Source organism: Branchiostoma belcheri, unplaced genomic scaffold (assembly GCF_001625305.1).
Source record: "Branchiostoma belcheri isolate BF01 breed outbred unplaced genomic scaffold, Haploidv18h27 scaffold27, whole genome shotgun sequence".
In the NCBI taxonomy this organism is placed as follows: Eukaryota; Metazoa; Chordata; class Leptocardii; order Amphioxiformes; family Branchiostomatidae; genus Branchiostoma; species Branchiostoma belcheri.
The window spans coordinates 1,263,095-1,283,558 of record NW_017803876.1 but is presented as its reverse complement, the minus strand read 5'-3'; the positions used below and the strand labels follow the sequence as shown (position 1 = coordinate 1,283,558).

The 20,464-nt window shown below is 41.8% G+C and overlaps 1 protein-coding gene across 11 annotated transcripts in view; it reads right to left on the bottom strand.

Moving 5' to 3' along the window:
- Positions 1-20,464, bottom strand: part of LOC109472226 (nephrin-like) — a 101,193-nt gene that overhangs the window by 34,446 nt on the left and 46,283 nt on the right. For all 11 annotated transcript variants that reach the window (XM_019771833.1, XM_019771828.1, XM_019771831.1 and 8 more), the window contains exons 4-8: positions 14,695-15,015; positions 11,984-12,274; positions 7,717-8,034; positions 3,389-3,522; positions 2,767-2,938 (exon numbers count right to left, since the gene is read on the bottom strand). In XM_019771833.1, the coding sequence (XP_019627392.1) occupies positions 2,767-2,938; positions 3,389-3,522; positions 7,717-8,034; positions 11,984-12,274; positions 14,695-15,015 (1,236 nt within the window). The remainder of the gene's footprint in view (positions 1-2,766; positions 2,939-3,388; positions 3,523-7,716; positions 8,035-11,983; positions 12,275-14,694; positions 15,016-20,464) is intronic.

Genomic DNA, 20,464 nt, shown 5'->3' with positions numbered 1-20,464 from the left:
GCGGACTCGGGGTAAGTGCTCGCTCCAGTGGCCGCCGAGATGGGCGGACGGGACATCACCAGAATTACAAGGATCACTGGGCTGCACCAGATCTTACCTAGATGTAGTACGGAATGAAGTACGGTCAAACCTGCCCAAGAAGGCCACCCAGGGGACCGAGGTATGCGTGGACAGGTGGCTTTCTTGGGCAGGTTGATTGTGCTTGCACCTATGGAAAAAATTCTGTGACTGGAAACGATGTTTACTGATGTTTAAACGATGGTTCAGGTGGTCGCTTGGGCAGGTTTGACTATACCTGCTGCCAGATTTCAATACTGTACCTCAAATATTGAAATGATTTAATGAAATTCCACATGTCTAGCATATTTCGGAAGTCCCCATCTTTCTTGAGGCTACTTCACAAATTCTGTTTCTTGCAGTTATTGGTTAGAAGCTGCCTGTCCTGCCATCTCATCCAGAAAGAAATTGGTTTTCTGTGAACCTTTTTGTATCAAAACAGGGAAACAAAGAAGAAACTATAAAGCACAGTTGCCCATCCCAGTGCCATGACTGCTAGTATCATATTGAATTTCAACCTGGATAAGGGACCAACTGGCCCTTAAGTGGAACAAGAGGATGTCACCTAATGATTGACAGGGTCAAACCCTAGCTTGACCTCCGGGGAAAATCATTTAGGTCAAGTGTCCATTTCAAGCTTGGCTCTGTCAAATCCCTCAATATGGCTGTGCTTTCAATGGACTGATGCAGGAAGACACTAATTGAGGCCTCTGCATCTATTTTATGTAGAGATGGAAATATTTTACTTTTGGGGAGGCATCTTTAGCAGTGACACCTGTGCTGTGCGACATGAACCAGTCCGAATTGCCCTGAGGAAGGTGACAGACGGTCGACCGGTCATGGAAATGTCGGCTGAATAAAACACTTGGTTGTGTAAAAAGAGTCTCTTTTATTCAGTGACTTACCATCCTGATGTAACTATTCACGGATGCATCTATTTTAGTAAACAGGGAGTCAGTGGACAAGTTCCCATGCCATGGTTCTCCAAGGAAAAGCTAGTTAGGAGCCGGCTAATTACTAAATATAGCTCGTACGTCTTACTGGGACTTTGGGAGGGTACAATTTCGTAGGTCGTTACATTTTTTCCATCCTTGACCTTATCCCTGATGACGTACGACATAATCAAGCCAATGCCGAGATGGGCCAACAAGAGGTAAAGGCTGCTGATGCCAAGAACAGTCAATTCGTCATCCTAAAACAACTGAAGGAATTTGAAGGACGTCAGAGGTGTAGAGCTAAGGGTACACCTTTACTCCTCCCTGAACTTTCAAATGGATATTTTTAAGTGTGAAAAAACAATGGGTTTGGAGTTGCAGTCTCTTGTGGCGTGATATCAACCATCTACTGTAAATCACGATTTTTTCGTGGTACTTTTATATTCACTGTTTCAGTGGTCACTTCTGAACCGCAAACTTATCATTACTGTGAACAAATAATAATAATAATTCACCAACTCTCTGTTTGCTGCACCTCTAATAATTATAACATAAAGTGTTCCAAAAACATTTTTCTCAGATCGCAAAGTTTTGCAACCACGAATATAAAAATTGATTTACAGTATTTTGGTTAAAAATTCGAGACAACAGCACCTGTGATGATAGGTGGGCGGGAGGTGATGGAAAGCCTGCTTATCTCTGTGTGCACAATGGGCATATTTATGCCTCCTGTTACAACTGTGTCAGCCCTGCAGCCACGATCTCCCGTCCAGGACCCTTCTGCACTTCCTGTCACGCAACCCACACATCTCTTCATTCCACAGGCTCACAGGAGAGGTGCCAGGACAGGTGGTCTAATACTTATACATCCATCCTTCCTGCCAAAGCTCTGGTCACGTTTCTGACACATTGTCTGCCCCCAAAACACACACCACAAGTGAGTAATCTTTTATTTCCAAAGAATGGGAGATATTTCGAGGGATTATCCTTCCATGAATCCTCTCAGTCATGCTCATGCCAGCCCTTGATTCCAGAAATTCCTCCTCGTATCTTGCCACAAAAAAAGGTTGCAGATTCTATTAACAATTTCTTTATCATAAGCCAACCCGCCTTAACTGGATTTTCACCGTAATGCTCCACATTCTCTTTCTTTCCACACAAACACATTCCATCCACGCAGCAATGCTTTCACTGACCCACAAATTCTACCACATTTTATGTAAGGCTAAACAGATTAAAACATCTGATGTGTTGTGCAATATACAAACTCAATCATAGTTAATGGCCTGTGACACATGCCAGTCCATCTCAAAGTAACAAGGGAAATCTACATCTGTAATGTAAACTTAGGGTTCAAGGGAAACTGTTTCTAAATCCAGGGCTTGAAATTCTTTTTTCCTGAATAGCTATGCAAATTTACCTGCACCACTCATATGTGAACCAGTGCAAGTAACGTGCAGGTAGACATCAGAAATACCTGCACAGCTCCAATCTCACCTGCACTACAATTTTATCTGCACTAATATATAAGCCCTGTACATGGACCAGTGCAGGTAGACATACCTCCAATTTTACCTGCACTAGGGTGCATATGTAGGTGGTAAAATTTATGCATACATTATCATCTACCTTAACACCTGGCGAAGAATTTTTCAAGAAGATCTGAAAAGAGCAAACATAACTCGGGAAGATGCTGAGGAAGCAGATGGAAACTTGCTGCCCAATGTGCCTGTAGGCACAGGAGGACCTAAGGTAAGTATTATCTATTACTCACATTGTACAGTGAGGACCTTGGTTGCGCTGAGCGGCTGTGAGGTGGCAGGGTTGCTGGCGTTGCAGCTGTACACGGCGTTGTTGTCGCTGGCCTCTGCGATGATGGACAGCTCGCTGGAGGCGATGTTCCCGCTGATGGAGTACGTGATGGAGTTGGAGTCCGCGCTCAGGACCTGAACGAACGAATGAATGCATGGTTTATTTAATGAATGAATGAACGAAGACCTTTATTGTACATTTTTGCCCCACTGGGCTAAGCACAGGTAGCCTGGGTGCCATCCTCCATAGCTTCTGCTGGCTCCCTAATGTCACTGGCTACCGTGCAAACTACAGAGGATGGCACCCAGGCTAAACCACAGGTCACATAATTACAATCATATACATATAATATACTTACATATAGCTGTTACATGTATATATAAATGTCTGAAGTATTAAGAGTCTTTTTGACTTCTTCTCGTTTCTTAGTAATTGTATAAATGTATGAGGCTGTATGATTAACTTAGAGTTGGTTCATCAAAATACAATGTATGGCTGAATTGCAAGTTTCATAAAGACTTGGCTGAATGGGTCTGAATTTGTTAAGAGTTTCTGGTGGTCATGCTGTTGCCATTATCACTGACCTGTCCGTTCTTCAGCCACACCAGGCTGGCCTCAGGGTTTCCTCCAGCTGCGATGCAGGTCATGCGCTGCAGGCGCCCCGCTCGCACGATCGTGCCCTCCTCGTATCCGGAGATGTACGGCTCGTCCGGGGGATCTGGGGAAGGAAGAACAGGTGTGGTTGAGAAAATTGCTCAAGACAAACAAGTAGGAATATAGAAGTCATCACTTGTGTCATGACTGATTGTAGACAAAGAGGTAAGGTTCGTCCGGGGAATCTGGGGGAACAAACAAGTAGGAATATAGAAGTCATCACTTGTGTCATGACTGATTGTAGACAAAGAGGTAAGGTTCGTCCGGGGAATCTGGGTTCGAAGGAAGAACAGGTGTGGTTGCGAAAACTGCTGGAGTCAGGACGAATTAGTAGGAGCATCTTAAACGTGTCATCACTTGTGTCATGACTGATTGTAGCCAAAGATATAGCTCATCTGGGGGAACTCAACAGAAGGACCGATCGTAGCCTAACTGCCAAGCCTCTTTCCTCCTCTCTGCAATTAGACAAAAGAGACTCGGCAGCTAAATTAAGTTTGGATAACAGGCTACCCTCCTCACTACATCATACTTCTTGTTTGAAGATGTTAGTTTGAATGTTAAACCTTTTGTTCAGATATACATGTACATGTAGTCACAAAAATGTAAGGACAGAAGTAACCATTTAATATTAGGGCACAATCACCCATGAATTAAGCATGATGGATGCAGGAATTCCATATCATGAACTATGCAGTGGGTAAGCAAGCCCCTGTGCTGTTGTCTAGTGTTATGTTGAGGTTGTGGTTCATCTGCTTACCATGTGGGGTTCTGATAAGATATGGTAACCCATGCAAAGGCCTTCCAGAGAATCAAATACTCTTTTAAATCATATTTATGTGTGCTGTCATTTCTGAATGAAAGATTCCTTAAAGATTCCTTACAAATCACTAGCCACCAAATCGAATGTTTTCTTAAGCAATGCATATATACATTGTAGTCCTTCTGTTGAAAATAACCTTCCTATCTCTTTTGCATATATAAGTCTATCCACAAGGCACCTTTGGCACCCGTATATCTATCCAGGGTACATAGATATCTAGTCGTAAATCAAGGGACATATCTACATGTGTGACTTGAGAATTCCACAAATTGTTTCCCTTGGACTAGAGCCAGTTGATGGAATGAAAGACATTTTGTCTATCACACATTCATCGAGGTTTCAAGGTTCAAAGTCAGGTGATACAAAAGGCAACTGTAGGCCCTTATCGCCCAGCAAGTGGCAGCTGTATGTATTATCAAATCAAGGCTCGGGTCCAACTTCAATAATCTTAAAGCCTAAAAGTGGAGCCACACGACATTTGTCTCAGGTGTCCCAAAACAATGTTCTTGGTTTATGTGACTTCCTTTCCGGATATTTTTTTTAGGCGCTGCGGATCTACCGCCCCTGATGAAGGTCATGGCTTGTGGGAACCAAAACCTCTGCAAACAGGAAAGGTAAAACCGAGCAGTAACTTCTTGGGTCCCAGCTGACATAACTGCAGCTGACTCTTTGCAAAAACAGTGATCAACCCTCAGCAAACATTGTCACTGAAGACACAGAAAGAGTCAAAATGATGGTTTTCTTGTGGTTTCCAGACTTCTTTCTGTATCCAGTATGATGCAATCAACTTGAATTGCTTCTATATTGGAGAAATGTTTTAAGTTTCATTTTCATTGTACCTAAATTGAGCACATGTGTATGTGATGTCATGTTATATAACTTGGACTGGAATATGTCAGGAAAGCAAGCAGCTGTATGTCATTTGTGCCAGATTGTTCCTGACACTGCCACATGTCTTCAGGCACCGACTGCACACCTTGGGTACCGAACCATTGTTCCCAATCAACATGCAAGTCATGGCAATGAACATGACAGACTGTTGTTGAAGACAAGGCCAGATGTTTTTATGTCCCTGTGATCACTCATTATTGACTACCTGATTGGTCTCATTGTTGTTTCCAGTCTTCCAAATGCCGAATGTCATGTCTGGCAAGCATTGACTGATGGTATTGTTCTTTCTACTCAAATGGAATAAATAAAGACTGACATGTCTGGCGCTGTAAATAGCATGCGTCAACAGCACAGCATGTTTGAGGTAGACTCCACCAGGCCTTTCTACGGGAATACGGATCATAAAATTCAGCAAAAAGAAGAGTAAAATTGGCCATGGAAGTCAGGCCGCGGAAGATTCTTTCTTTCAACTGTGCGGCCAAACTCCCCTGGCAAATATTCTCCTATATATAGTCTGGTACAGACTATGTTTGAGAGACATATCTGCTGCTTTGAAGCTGAGGTTCCCCCAGGATGTAATTTTGAGCAGTTTGGCTTGTCCCATGAGTTATCAGCAAACACACTGAATAAAAATGTTCCCGACAAGGCTATACATGTATATACATGTAGGTATCTTTTACTATCCTTTCTAGTCTGTAACTCTTGGTCCCATGAGTCAAACTGGCTTTTTCTGTCTCCACCCATAAAAAGCACAATCTTTTATGACTTGATGTGTATTTCTTGAACTTGAACAGTTTGAGACTTTACATTTATCCCAATGGATAGAACAACAAAATTGCCGCCGGTAGTTTGGGGAATGAATATTCCAGGGGATTTGTTCAAGATTCAGCCGGAACTAGTTGCAATATCCTTCTTGGAGCCATTACATAATCCCTCCATCCTTTTCTTGTCATGTAGAAAGGTGTTAGCAATTACCAGGGAGAATGGTCCTCCAGCAACTTTGTCAGTACTCATCCATTTTCCAATTAGAACAGAAAAAAGCCCAGGCGACGAGGATAACCATACAAATCTGGGAGAAGCTTAAGGTGACTGGAAAAAAATTCTCTCCAGGATGTAGACACAGCATCAATTACTGAGCAATGCTGGGGCCTATTAGGTGGGGAGTGATAAATTCTCCATCACTGTCTCATGAAATTACAATGACAGGGCTTGGGGAGGACGCCATCCCCAGTGGTCTATCTGTCTAGTCACCAGAGTTTAATTACAGCTTTGTCAGCAGATAGATAGGAGGGGTAGATAGCATGGATGGTAGGATGTTTGTTGAAAGTTTTCTTAGCTGCAATTCTCTTTTATATGATGCCCCCTAAGCATAAGCGGACGGATAAAGTAAGATATAAGTCTCTTTCGTGGTTTGCAAGACTGTTATTGGGCAAGTAACTTTCGTTGTAAGGCAGTGATCATTCAAGGCCTGACAATGATGGCTGCTGCTCAATATCATCCAGCTACCCTTAAAGTTCAAAGTGTTATGATGTATGAACTGGCTTTCTGCCATGTGAATGTGAGCAGAGTTTGAGGGAATGATGCAGCACAAAAGGTATTCACCAGTCTGCAAACATTGTAGATGACAGGTTACAGCTGGACATCCTTACCTGGTGCCTGTACTCATTTATGGTCTCATTCATGAGTTTTTTCGATACATTAGAAACCATGCATTAATGAGTGACTTACCAGACTGTGTTCCCTATGATCCTACATTAAATCAATTGATATCTTTCATGCTATGTTAAGCACACTTACTCTACATCTCATAAAAAAATTGCCAACGACTTCTATACACACAATCCCCTTTTATGGGAATCACAAACTGCACTTAGCGGCTGTCCGCAAGAGGCCCTCCCGCGCTGCAAACCTACGACCGCACAACTCACAACAATGGACTGTGCACGTCCGACCTAGCGCGCGGCTGCCGACAATTACGTCCTAATTTCATCAGTTACAAACAAGCTTTCACAGCTTTGACGTTTTACATCAGTTGGGATGGCTAAAGGGAAAATTCTCACCAATAAAAACACGCGTTCATACAGCCGTTTAGTTTTTGACTTGGTACTCTTTTAGGGGGTACACTCGGAGTAATACATGAATGAGACCTTATGCAAGACATGCAACACTATGAGGCATTCTTTGTTATACTGAACTTTTAACCATTGAGATGATTTTCTTTTGATAATTATTAACAATGTAATAAAGGCTAAGTGTTGGCATATGTGTCACTATGGGACATCTTGTCAGTTACAAATGTACAGTATAGCCTGTGCGCCAGACCCATAGCATGCTAGGCCCAGTGTTAGCCAAAATGCAAAGGTCGACAATATCAGAGCTCTCATAGGGGCTGAGGGAGAAGATAGTGGATCAGGGCCTAATTGAGGGGGTTCATATCTTCCTTGGGGGCATGTTGGCACGAGAGACAAGGAACTAGCCTGGATAGGCCTGGAAACAGTCTGGCACCCAGGCTAAGACAGTGAGGAAGAAGAAAGTCTCAACTCTTACATTGTACGTCCAGCCTGATGTTAGTTGTGACGGCCGATGCCCCGGGAAGGTCCTCGTTGACGGCTTGACAGGTGTAGATCACCTTGTTGTCGTTGGCGGAGATGTCGATGGTCAGGTTCTGCTGCGTGACGAACCCGCCCTCGGGGACCGCGGTCACGGCGCTGGCGGAGGTCTGCGGCGAGCCGAGCTGGCGCCCGCCCGTCCACCAGGTGAGCACGGCTGCCGGGTTGCTGTTGGCCGAGGTGCAGACAAGCGTCGCTGCGTCCCCCGCCTTCAGGCCCTGCTCGTACCCCGAGATGGTCACCTCCGTGGGTGGAACTATACCAGAAAAGATGGGAAAATGTTTATAAATAATATAATTATGCATTACATAGGATCACCACAATTGAATAGCATCAAACCTCTGCACGTAACGTAAAAGAACCCAGCACACTTATGGAGAAAAGTAGCAGTGTTTGGCTGACGTATAAGCTACATTGCACCACTTGCTAATGAAAAAGCAAAATTTTTTTGTCCTCAGTTTAAGGTTGCCCACTTTAACACAACAATCTCTATAATACATGTGTTCACTATGTTTAATACAATACAATTGGCAAAAAGACTGGAAGGTCCCTTGTGTACTAATGACTACAGCTAATGAGTACCCTCCCAGACATTTGTACCTTTCATTAAAAAATGATCATAATAACATGACCTGCCATTCTGTGTAGTCCTCCTTTACTTTTAGTTTATTGTAGAAAATTGGCTCCTGGAGGGCTAGCTAACCTGCAAATGTTCCGTACTGTAGTTTTGTGGAATAGGTCATAATTGCAATTAGTTTAGGCAACAGGAAGTGAAAATGAACAGATGAATTTTGCAGAGTCGTCATCAGAATTTCCTGTCTGCAACTGAGAACTTTTCCGCTTATCTTTTCAGTGACTCTCCCACGTTTGACAGATACAGAGGAAACAGGGCATAGACTGCAGCTCCTGACAGGTATCAAGATTAGATAGATATGATTTTGTGTGGCACAGAGCAATATTTCTTGTCGGGCTTCATATCGAGAGACAATAAAAGCTGTTCAAATCCATGTTCCCAGGTTGCTGGTGCAGTGCCACCTGTACCACTATTTATGGATTTTTCTTGGCTTTCATCAGATATGCCTGGAGTAAGGATAAAGTCAGCAGAATATATTATCAGTAATACCTACAGCAGTTATAACCCAAGATTTTATCTGGTGATGAACTGATGATTTGGTAGTTGTTTATCATATTTCTTATCTAAGGAATTTCTAGAAATGAATCTTTCTGTGTCTGCTTTCTGGTTCTGTAATAGATACACATCTGGAAAAATCTTATGTATTGTAGAGGTAAATTCGGACATGGAAATGGTTGCATTTTGATGTGCTAACACATTAATTTACCATGTCTATAGTGTGTAGTTTAAACTTTGTTTCAACACAAAGAAGGAAACTCACCATGTCTTTAAAAACAAATGAGAACATAACAAAATGTATTCAAATGTGCTATGATTCGTATGAATGCAGGAACAGTCAGATGTATCCAATTATGCAAGTTGAAAAAAAAAACCCTTATCTTTCTTGTTGCTGTTTCCTCTCTAATCAAAAGCAATATATGGAGACTGACATTTCCGGACTTTTTAGATGAAAAGAGGAAATAGGGAGGAACTATTAAAGCTTACAAAGTGCCTGGCTTTCCTATTTCTAAGTTTCTTTGGCAGGTTAAGAGGCCAAGGCCAGGCCAAGTTCAATGTTGGTAACGTTGCCCCTTCGCCTGTTTGATGTATTCAAGCCTCATCAATTTTCAGTTATACTTCTGTTGAGAACCAGACGTTTTATGATTCGCAAAGACCATGCGTGAACAGACTTAGCAACAAGGTGGAAACGTACGTGGAGCATTCGCCGCGCATGCATATAAAAGCCTCCTCATGTACATGACAGACACCATTGATCCTGCTTCCAGGCAAATAGGCGTATCCCTGTCATAAACCGAAATCCTTCGTCGTGAGGAGAATTTCAATGAGGATGAAGGATGAACTCAATAGATACACATGTAGACAGCTTTTTGAGGTAGAACTTAGACCTTGGCCATTGTCATTCTTTTATGTCAGGCTTTTATGAGATGTTAGATACCACTTTCTTTACATAGGCAATCCAGGAAAGTATGTAACACAAGGGTTTATTACATGTACACATACAGCAATAGTGAGGTGATCAAGAAATATTTGGATCAGATTCTGGTATCATATTTTCATGTAAATCCTGATGTATCACCTTTTCTGTTTTTTATCATAAGTTTATGCTATATAACATTTTGAGGGCAAGGATGAGATTCTGTAGGATAAAATTTATGCCATTTTGAAGAATCTGAGATAATTTCATTGATGGGTGTAACTGTGTTTAACTTATCGTATTTCAAGAACAAAGTCAGTTTGTTAAGATGACACAAATTGAAACGGACACTAAACGAGACCAAATCAGTTGCAGGGTAACGTAGTCAAAACCAATTCTTGGGCAAACCACTGTTTTCACGCTTTCTGACTAAGGAAAGTCCATCCTGTCATTTTCACTTAAAATTGAAGCTTCTTGGCTGAACTCTTCAGTGGACAGGACTTCATCCAAACCATCACAAATCGTGAAAGAAGTCAAACGTACACTTCAATCCATGATAACGGATGTCACTACGACATGATAACGAAAAATTATGTGGCGCCTGGTTACAAGAGGGCAGGGAACCCAACAGGAAATTGGCAGGCTTTCCAATATACATAGTGCAAACGTCTACATGTTACTCGCTCTCACCAGGTGATTCTAATTAACATGGGGAGGGAGGAATTCGACCTTGCTGGCCAGAGTCGATGATCTATGGCTGATAAAAAGGCAACGCCAGGAGCAACAATGGGTTGTGACAGTAAGTCAGTAGAGACAAACAAGAGTTGATACAGTAACCACAACTCTTGGCAAGGCCCACAAATACCCAGTTATGCCGGTGCTCTGGCTTGTTTAACGTTGAGCATTAAACCTCTTTAACTTATCTGGCTGTAACAAATTTCTGCGAAGGGAGGAACTAGCTCATTATTGGCTTTTAGGCTAATCAAAAAGCTTTCACGTCTAAGCAAAGCAAGGACGACAGAATAGACAAATTTGTGAGTTGACAAGAAGGCTTCCCATCCCGAAATCGTTATACCTTTGCCCTTCAGATTACCCAATCCCTCCATAACACATAGATTTGGGGTTGATGAAAGAAGATTCATTGATTCAATTGACCAGGGTAGACATTTTGACTCACTGGTGCATTTTTCCAACATATGATGTTAGGGGAAAGACTTGATACACGTCTAATTCAAACTTCTAATAAAAAGCAACTCATTGGAATGGTTTTATCAAGATTAGATGTACATGTATTTATGATCCCTATTCCTAATAGTCTCCAAAACTCTGGGGATTTGTCGCATATACACGCACACAGGCTTATTACAGCTCCCTTTCAGCACAGACAAATTGGATTTCCCAGTCAATGTCAGACGTTCCCTTGAGCAACAGACCCCCATCTCCGCTCTCGGTCTACAGATTTTCCATATAAACCCTCTTTGCAAGTCAATGAATGCACTTTTGAATTCACGTAAAAAGTACGAACAAATCTAATAACGGTACCTGCAAACCCAAGGGTATCGTCTGTACAAAATGCAGGCATTTTGAAATCAATTTAAATGCCATTTTCATTTTTATTAAGGCCACACTGACTTAATTCTATACCACAGAAATACTCTCCATAGTTACTGCTGGCTCCCTATTGTCACTGTTAGCTACCATGGACTACGGACGATGAGCCCAGGCCAGAGCCTCCTTGGAGGTGATTTTTTTTGTAGAACAGGTGAAAACCAATGCAAAGGGCAGATGTTATCCATAAAATTAAATCAGTGTGGCCTAGAGAGGTGAAAGATATAACAGCTTACATTTTACTGTCAACGTGATGGAGGTCTTTAATGGGGTAGAGGTGACGCTATTCGAAACTTGACAGGGCATTGTCATTGTCTGAACAAACTGCCTAATGCAGGCATTTTGAAATCATTTTAAATGCCATTTTCTTTACATTTAAGAGGGACACAGCTTACATTTTACTGTCAGTGTGATGGAGGTCTTCAGCGGTGTGGAGGTGACGCCGTTGGAAGCTTGACAGGGCATTGTCATTGTCTGAACAAACTGCCTAATGCAGGCATTTTGAACACCATTTTCTTTATTAAAGATTAAAGATATATAACAGCTTACATTTTACTGTCAGTGTGATGGAGGTCTTGAGCGGTGTGGAGGTGACCCCGTTGGAAGCCTGGCAGGAGAACTCTGCATTGTTGTCGCTGGCGACCACGGTGTGGATCAGCTCGTTCAGCGCCTGGTTACCGACGGTGTGGTAGGACGAGTCGATGCGCTGGTCGTTCTTGTACCAGATCAGGTCGGCCAGCGGGTTGCCGCCCTCGGACGTGCAGGTCAGCTGGAGGAGGTCCCCGACCTTCTTGACCGGCTGGGTCTCGAACCCGGTGATGACGGGTTCTCCGGGTGGATCTACAAAAACATTTCATGTTTAATCACTTCTTTTCAAATTATTAATGTTGTCTTTTAATAAAGTTTTATAGAAATTTTATTGCAAATTCATGCCTGAGGGCTAATTGCAAGAACATGATAAAAATGAAAATAGTAATAAAAAAGTAATAATGATAATTAGTAATGCTACTACTACTTTGGATACAGTTATTATAGATATAGTAATGTAGCATTTGTTCCTCCTACCCTTATACCTCAGTTACCTAACATTTGACCCATGTAGGGTGTGAAAATGCAATTAAGTTTATTGTCATTGTCAATAATAAGTTTATTGCAAATACGTGCCAGGAGGCTGATTGCAGGTGCATATAACATGGAAATAATGATACAATATAAATTTCATAATCATAAAATAGTTCCTGGTTTAACTTCTTCTTTTTAGGCAATGGTAGACAAATATTGTTTTCAATATACATTTCTCCAGAAAAAAATTCAGTGCACTTGACAAACGTGCTTTGAATTGAAGTTATGAAGTCTAAAACAATAACTAAGTACAAATAAAAACAATAACTAAGTACAAATAAAAACAATAACAATAACAATACCACACCATCTTACTCCCTTTTTTATGTTACTTACAATATTCAAAGTCATTCACACTCTTTACTATTTCCAGAGTGGAGTAATCAGGAAAGCTTTACCATACTTAGTGTTGAAAAGTTTCAGCAAAATTTGACAGTGCCAAGGAGAATGGACAGCAATCATGCAACAGTAATTAGCAACTTTCCCATTCTTTCACAACAACTCGGTTGATAGGCTTTACAACCTAAGAAATACTTCTCAACATTCTTGGTAAAGACGTGTGGGTGAACTGAGGGACAGGAGAACACAGCCCATATGGCAACATAGCTAGTACTTCAATCATAACTTTGGGGAGGGCTCAGTTTAATCAACTCCGGTATCCGAGCAATTTCGCTTAATGATACCAGCGCAGTGTGGAAATGTGCTTTTCCTTAGCCATGTCAGGAAAACCTCATTGAGCTCGGATTTACAGGACAGAATTCAACACCGTAAATGACAACAATTGCAGCCTGACAGTTAATGGGCAAGAGTCTGTCTTCTCTGGAAGCAGTAGGCGGAAAATAACGAGGTCGTATACGCCAGACTTTGGCCGGACTTGACATTGGCCATACACTGCCAAAACCGACATCTGCGGAAACTTGTTACTGGAGTGAGATCTAAGCGCCTGCTTCCCACGCTTTAAGTTAAAGTTAGATTGAAACATTTGGTCTAGAATGATGAATGGTTGCAGAAAAGAGTAATAACAGCACGCATACAGCCAGAGAACTGGGCAATTATTAGAATATTCTCAGACTTTCGGATTGCTTCCTTGGTTTAGAACTGGTCAAGGCCGATGCCTACCAGTATGCCTAAAGTTTATTTTCACATGGATCAGGCCATTCCTGGACATAAACAAGGCAATGTCACCAATCATTTGTAGCATTGGCCACTTTTTCATAGCCTGGGTGCTATCCTTTTCATATAAAGGGGTTCCCATACTCTCTCCCTAAAAAAAAAATTAGGGAGGGAGTAAGGGAGCCCTGATACACAAATAGGATGGCACCCAGGCTAACTTTTTAAAGATTTCAGTATATTTGAATTCAGGCCATGAAATTCTTATGACAAGAAGAGCCCTGTGGAGGATGTTCTGCAACAGTTGAGCAAATTCCATTAAAATTCAACAGTCCCTAAAGTGGGTTAACATTTTTTAGCAACTGGGAAAGCAATTTCTATGTATAAATCCCTTGCACATACGTGAAGACGTGTCCTCACTACGTAAATCCCGCATGAACTGGAATGTGTCTCTCATCCATAAGAGATACGTGATACCTCCACAAGGTTCAGTGTGGAATAGAGGAATTTCCCCACAAGCAGAACTTCGGCAGCATTCTGGTCATACTTTTCCTGAGAGGGCTATCAGCACAGGAAAATTCTTCGGTCTAGTTATTTCTGTACTTAAAAAGGATATTTTCCTACAGACTAGGCTTTCTCTCTTGCCTTATCACCAATATGCCTTAGGTCAGTCATTAGAGAGAGAATTTAGAACACCAACAAGGTCATTTGACCACGAATATGAGGAAAGTGTTTCTAAAGTAGGTTTCTACCAGCCAAAACGTAATTTACTTTATCCATCAACTTCTACTGTTTGGGATGTTCAATTTCAATCAAAGTTCAAGGGTGCTGTGGGTATGCAGCTGAAATTTAGCTAGGAATATAGCATGTAATTTTTGTGCAGTTTATTAAGTCATAATGTTCTTTTGCAAGTCAGACTGACTGACAGAGAGAAGAACAACATTATTACTGTTAGACGGAAGAAGGGCAAGAATATGGCCTCAAAAGTTAACCAGGTAGCAGTCAGGCGTGGTAGTATAGTTACTTACATTGCACACTGAGGGTGACAAAGACGTTCTTGGTAGCATCTAACGTCGCATGGCTGGCCCTGCACTCGTATCTGGCGCCGTTGTCGTCGTCTGTGGGCTGCAGTTGCAGCACGTTGACGGCGTTCTCTCTCTTTTCCGTCCCCGTGGGCTCGGTGCTGTAGGAGACCCCCTCCGTGACCTCCTCCCCGTTGCGGTACCAGGTGAGGGAGGCTGCGGGTTTGCCGTTGTTGCACCGGCAGGTCAGCTGGAGACCTTCCGACGGGGTCACGGGGATCCCCACCCCGCTGTTGTAACCCTCAATGGTCGGGTCATCGGGTGGTACTGTGCAGAAAAAAAAGATATTCAGTTCAGTGCCAGAAGACCAAAAGTACAGTTATTTCTATGAATCTATCCCTTTACAAATTCACAATACCACCAGGGTCCCCTCTGTGTGGGTTATCTATCTGGTGGCAGAAAAAAGATATTCACATCAGTGCCTAAAAGGATAGTGCTTTCACTGTAGGTTTCAATTCATTCCTGAATCTACTTTTCCACATTGTGTTTTACCCATGAATCTAATCCCTTTAAAGATTCACAACATCATCAGGTCTGATCTGGTGGCACTGTGCAGAAAAAAAAGACATTCACATCAGTGTAAAACGACCAAAAGGACAGTGCTTTCTTGCAAGGTTTCTCTCCTCTTTTGTCATCCTTAGTTAACTGAGGTGAAGCAAGATGCCTTTTCACGTAATTACAAGTGCAATATGAGTTTGCTACAGCTCACATATTAAGGGTGGTTAATACACATGGGGGGTTGCAAGGCCTACATCCACAAGATTTGTACTGAATTTATTCTCATTTACCTTTTCACATTGTCTTTGTCTATCAATCAACCCTGTTAAAGATTTACAACACTATCACTATCAGCCTGTACAATGCCCCCTCTGGTATGATTCATGAATAACGTACTGACAAGAAAAATGACCACCAGCATTAGATGTAAGTGGGGCCATAAATCCAACAACAGTAAGAATGGAGTAACTTGCAGTGTAATAGGAGAATGCAGGCATCATTTCTCTCCCTGTTAATATCTATCTTCTTTATATGAAGCATAGTGCTGGTTTTGGGTTAAGATTCAAAGTTAAGTTACAACCTTCATTCTTCCGGTTGCCTAACCTGACAACCAATATGAATTTGGTAGCAAACAAAAACATTAGCAGATTGCAATTGAAGGTTAAAATGTCTGAAGTTGAATGTGCCACAACCCTGAAAGGCTACTGAATGTTACATCCAGTTGGTCCTTTGGGGAAAGTGGGCAACATCAAATACCTCACAAAAGAGACACTAATCACCCACTAACGTCTTGATCATTTTTGTTAGGTGGAATTACTGTGGTTGTGGAGTTTTATCAGCATTGTTGAAGCAATCCAGAATCCAGGCTGATATCTCTGGTCACCCTTTTCTGATTTAAGTGCTATGGAGGAAGGGTGCTGTGTATACTTATCGTCTGATGGGAATGTTAATCGCCCTGATTCAGGACTTGAAATAGACAACACTGTCTGGTTTTCCAGCCAGATAGCCTGCCAAAATTACAGGGCCATCTGCCATTGGGGAATCCGCATGGTTAGCCTGGATGCCAGACTGTTCTCACTATTTCAGAAGCAATACTAGACTTCAGTTAGACCCTGAGAAGCTTTCCTTAGGTGCATGTTGGCCCTGGGCTGGAGCTGAGAAGCTAGCCTGGCAACAGTCTGGCACCCAGGCTACTGCATGTGTACATGGCAGGCAGCAGCTCTGATACAGAACATAATTAGCTTGAAAAAAAAAAACGTTTCAAGTTTCATTTCTTCAGATTTGGTCCACATTCTATACGTCATGCATTTGCTACTTCAAAGTCAATTGTTTTCCAAATCTACTTTTTGTATCAGTATGACTATACTGCTGCTATATATGCATTATTTAATTTACAACATTCAGCGATAAAGCTCTGGTTTCATTTTTGATATTAAGATAAGATCATAAAAACAGCTTTAATTTTGATAACCATGTCGTAATTCGATAATTGCACATAAATTCCATAAAAGAAATAAAGTTCTTATCTATGCACAGCAGTGTTCCAATATAGACTGTCATAAACCTGCCATAAATGCCTTGATTTCCTCACCAACATGCATAAGCTATGTGGCTATCTAATTAGCATACCAGTACATTGTCTGTTCGTCATAATCATTCATTTTGGATGCGTGGAGTAGGACGTAATTATTTACTACCAATGATGTGACTTCTGGGTGGACAGAAGTGACAAAATGTGTCTCTTTCTTCTTTGAAATTTACTGTTTAGTTGTTTATCTTTTTTATGTGCAGAGATTTTATTCCATTGGAACACAACCACCTTTTTCCCAGTACCTTCCTAGTTTGCTTTCGACCAGGTCGAAATTCTGATAGGACTCTGGTAGTCTGGTAAGCCTAAGGGGAATAAATATAAATGCAGAAAAAGTGAACTTGTCTATGGATGACTGATTTCACTCATTACCTGTATGAAACATGTTCTGTTGTTCTGATTTCCCATACGACATGCACATCACGACATGCACTACATCATGAATACAGAATGTTCTGAGAGCCACAAATATGGTTGGAAAATATGTGCCTTGTTCAATGCCAGAACTTAAATCAATGGTAATAGTATGCTCAGTCTTTCTTAGAAGGAATGATGCTTTCAGTGAAATCTATGGCCCATGCCGAATAGTCTTTCCGACCTACTCGATCATGCAGTCAGGTTTCCAGGTTTGCTCATCTATCCTCCAACTCCCTGTAAGAAAAGCGTCTATCTCCTTTTATGTCATCGTTCCACATGTCAGTGAACTGCGTTGGCAGGTTTAGAGTTTGTTTTATCACTAGCTCAAAACTTTTTGACTTGTAAAAAACTTACCCCTGATTTATTATTACGCGTGGGCAGAAAACTGGCAGTACGAAAACTGCACACGTGGGTCTGAAAACTGCATACATCAAATTTTCATGTATGTAAATTGTCCTTCTTTGACGTATGTCAAGGATGTACCATCAGACAGTACCCCAGCCCTGAAGGTGACAAAGGGAAAAATATGGAAGTACGTTCTTGACGTACACCAAAGCATACAAAAAATGTGAGTTTTCGTACCTTCTCATACGCACACAGTTTTCTTACTGCATGGTTTTTTAAGGTTTTTGCCTGTGTGTAAACTGGGTGTTGTCCTTGAGTGTACAGGCATGTAATAAAACCGTAACAAGCAGTAACTGAATCAGAAAATCAGGAACAGGTGTTCTTAGTTGCATTATATAGTGACTACTGAGAATACAGTTCCACCATCACATGCTTCAGTTTACTACATCTTTCCGTGTTCATCCCTGGATCAAGTACATGTCCAAACAAACACGCTTGCCTGATTGAAGGAGACACACAGTAGACACTATCTGGATCTGATATCCTTATCTGGGGGAAGGAATGCACCAAGGACAGCTACAGTAACTTCTGCCACCCCTAAAGACAACATTCCTGTCTCCTTGTGAGACACAAATCTTAGACTGGAGAAGACATACATTTCCTGTGCTATATAAGGACAGTTGGTAGAATTGCAAGCTTGCAGACAACTCCTGTCTTTGCTTATCTGTAGATCTAGTCAACCTGTACATTATGTTAGGTACATATTCCCATGTATGGAGGAGTGTCCTGGAGTGTTGAAATTGTGGCAGGCCTTGCTTGTGTAGAATTAATTCATAGAGAACAGGATCACACAAGTGTAGTATCTAACAAATATACCTTAAATCAGTTTGCAAATGGAGCAAAAATGTTTCAAGACACAGGCAAGATTCTTGTCATTTTATGGCAAAGTGTATCTCCAAAAGGCAACTGAGGAAATCTTTGGCTAATTCGAAACCAATGGCCTGTCAACAAAGTAGCTTAGTGGGAAAACTTTGTAGGATCAACCAGTCTACAAGGGGCCTTAGGATTGGCACTTTTCCTAAACAAACTCTTACAGATTTTTTAAGTCATGGCTAATTAACTTGAACCCCTGAAGGAGAGACCAAACATTGACCTTGACATTTTGGTTTGCCTTTTCTTTCAACTCGCAAAAACAAGCCCTGATCAGCCTAAAGCTCCACCACAAGCTGACAGGGGGATGGGGCTGTGTAACATTACACTGAGTACAGGTTTAGACACCTGTCAGGGGTTGTGCTCTGGGCACTGTAGGATGTAGGACAGGTTATAAAACAAAATTCAGTTCAACTTCATTCTACGGCTAACTTCATTGAATAAAGGAAAAACGACTGAAAGTCTTCCCAACAAATTGAAACTGATGAATTACAATGTAATTCATCAGTTATATTTATTTATTTATTTATTTATTTATTTATTAAAATTCATCACAACAGTGAAAGGGACGGGGGGAACAGGTGTAACACCTTTACCAGCCCTCGTCCCGATACAGCATACAAATACAATAGGCTCAAGTATAAAATAATGAGTGATTTACATATACATATACATAATGAAAAAGCTTAATATATACAGACTACCGAACCCTCAAATCCTGACAAGACGCGCACTTGCACGCAGTGGACCATGTACAGAGGTTGTCAGGTTCAAAGTGATGTTTAAATCTCTCAACAGCAGATTTCACAAGACAACGCTTAAAAGACAGTAAGTCAGACTGATTTAACGTCGAAGCCCCTTTGATGCGAACTGCGACGTCAAGCTTATTCCATTCGGTTACCAGACGTGGTATGTATGACATGGCAAATGTAGATGTCTTACATCGGCTTGGCATTAATATGTAAGACCGGTTACTCCTTGCTGGTCTGGTTGAAAAAGATACATATTCATACACGTTCAGGTCATACATACTTGACAGGGACTTAACGAAAACCATGATGTCGGCTGTCTCCCTCCTATAAGACAGAGGTAGCATGTTTAGGTACAATAATCTGTCCTTGTAGTTAAGTTCACTGACATTTGCATTGTTACGAAGAATGAACTTTGTCGCCCGCCTCTGAACTCCCTCCAAGAGGGCCATGAGGTTACGCGACAGCGGTGACCAAACGGGGCAACAATACTCGAGAAGTGATCTGACTAGTGTAACATACAATGCTTTGCGTATATCCAGGCTGGAATCGTAACCGATAGTGCGTATAATAATACCCATCATCGAGTTTGCTTTAGCTACAATGTTTACAATATGCTTGTTCCACAACAAGTCAGACTGGGCAAGAACACCCAAGTCGTTCATGCTACTGACTGAACATAGGGCTATATCTGACATGTGGTAGGTAAAAGTGATTGGACTCTTGGAGCGAGTCAAGCGGATTACCTTACATTTAGATGGATGGAATGACATCCCCCACTTGAGACTCCACTCATACATAGAAGAAATATCGGCCTGTAGTTTATCACAGTCATGTAGGTTACGAATCTCTCTATAGCATTTTGAGTCGTCAGCAAACAACGCTACAGTGGAGTGCTTTGCAGTACAAGGTAAATCGTTAATGTACAATAAGAATAGCATTGGGCCCAAGATGGAGCCCTGAGGCACACCAGAAGTAACGGGGAGCCACTGTGAATGACATCCTTCTACCACCACCCGTTGCTTTCGGTTAGTGAGGTACGAGTTAAACCATGACAAAAGCTTGCCGTTAAACCCGTACATCTGTAGTTTGTGAAGCAACCGAGAGTGCGGAACGGAGTCGAATGCCTTTGCAAAGTCCAAAAAGAGCATGTCGACTTGTCCACCTCTGTCGAGGATGGAGCCCACAC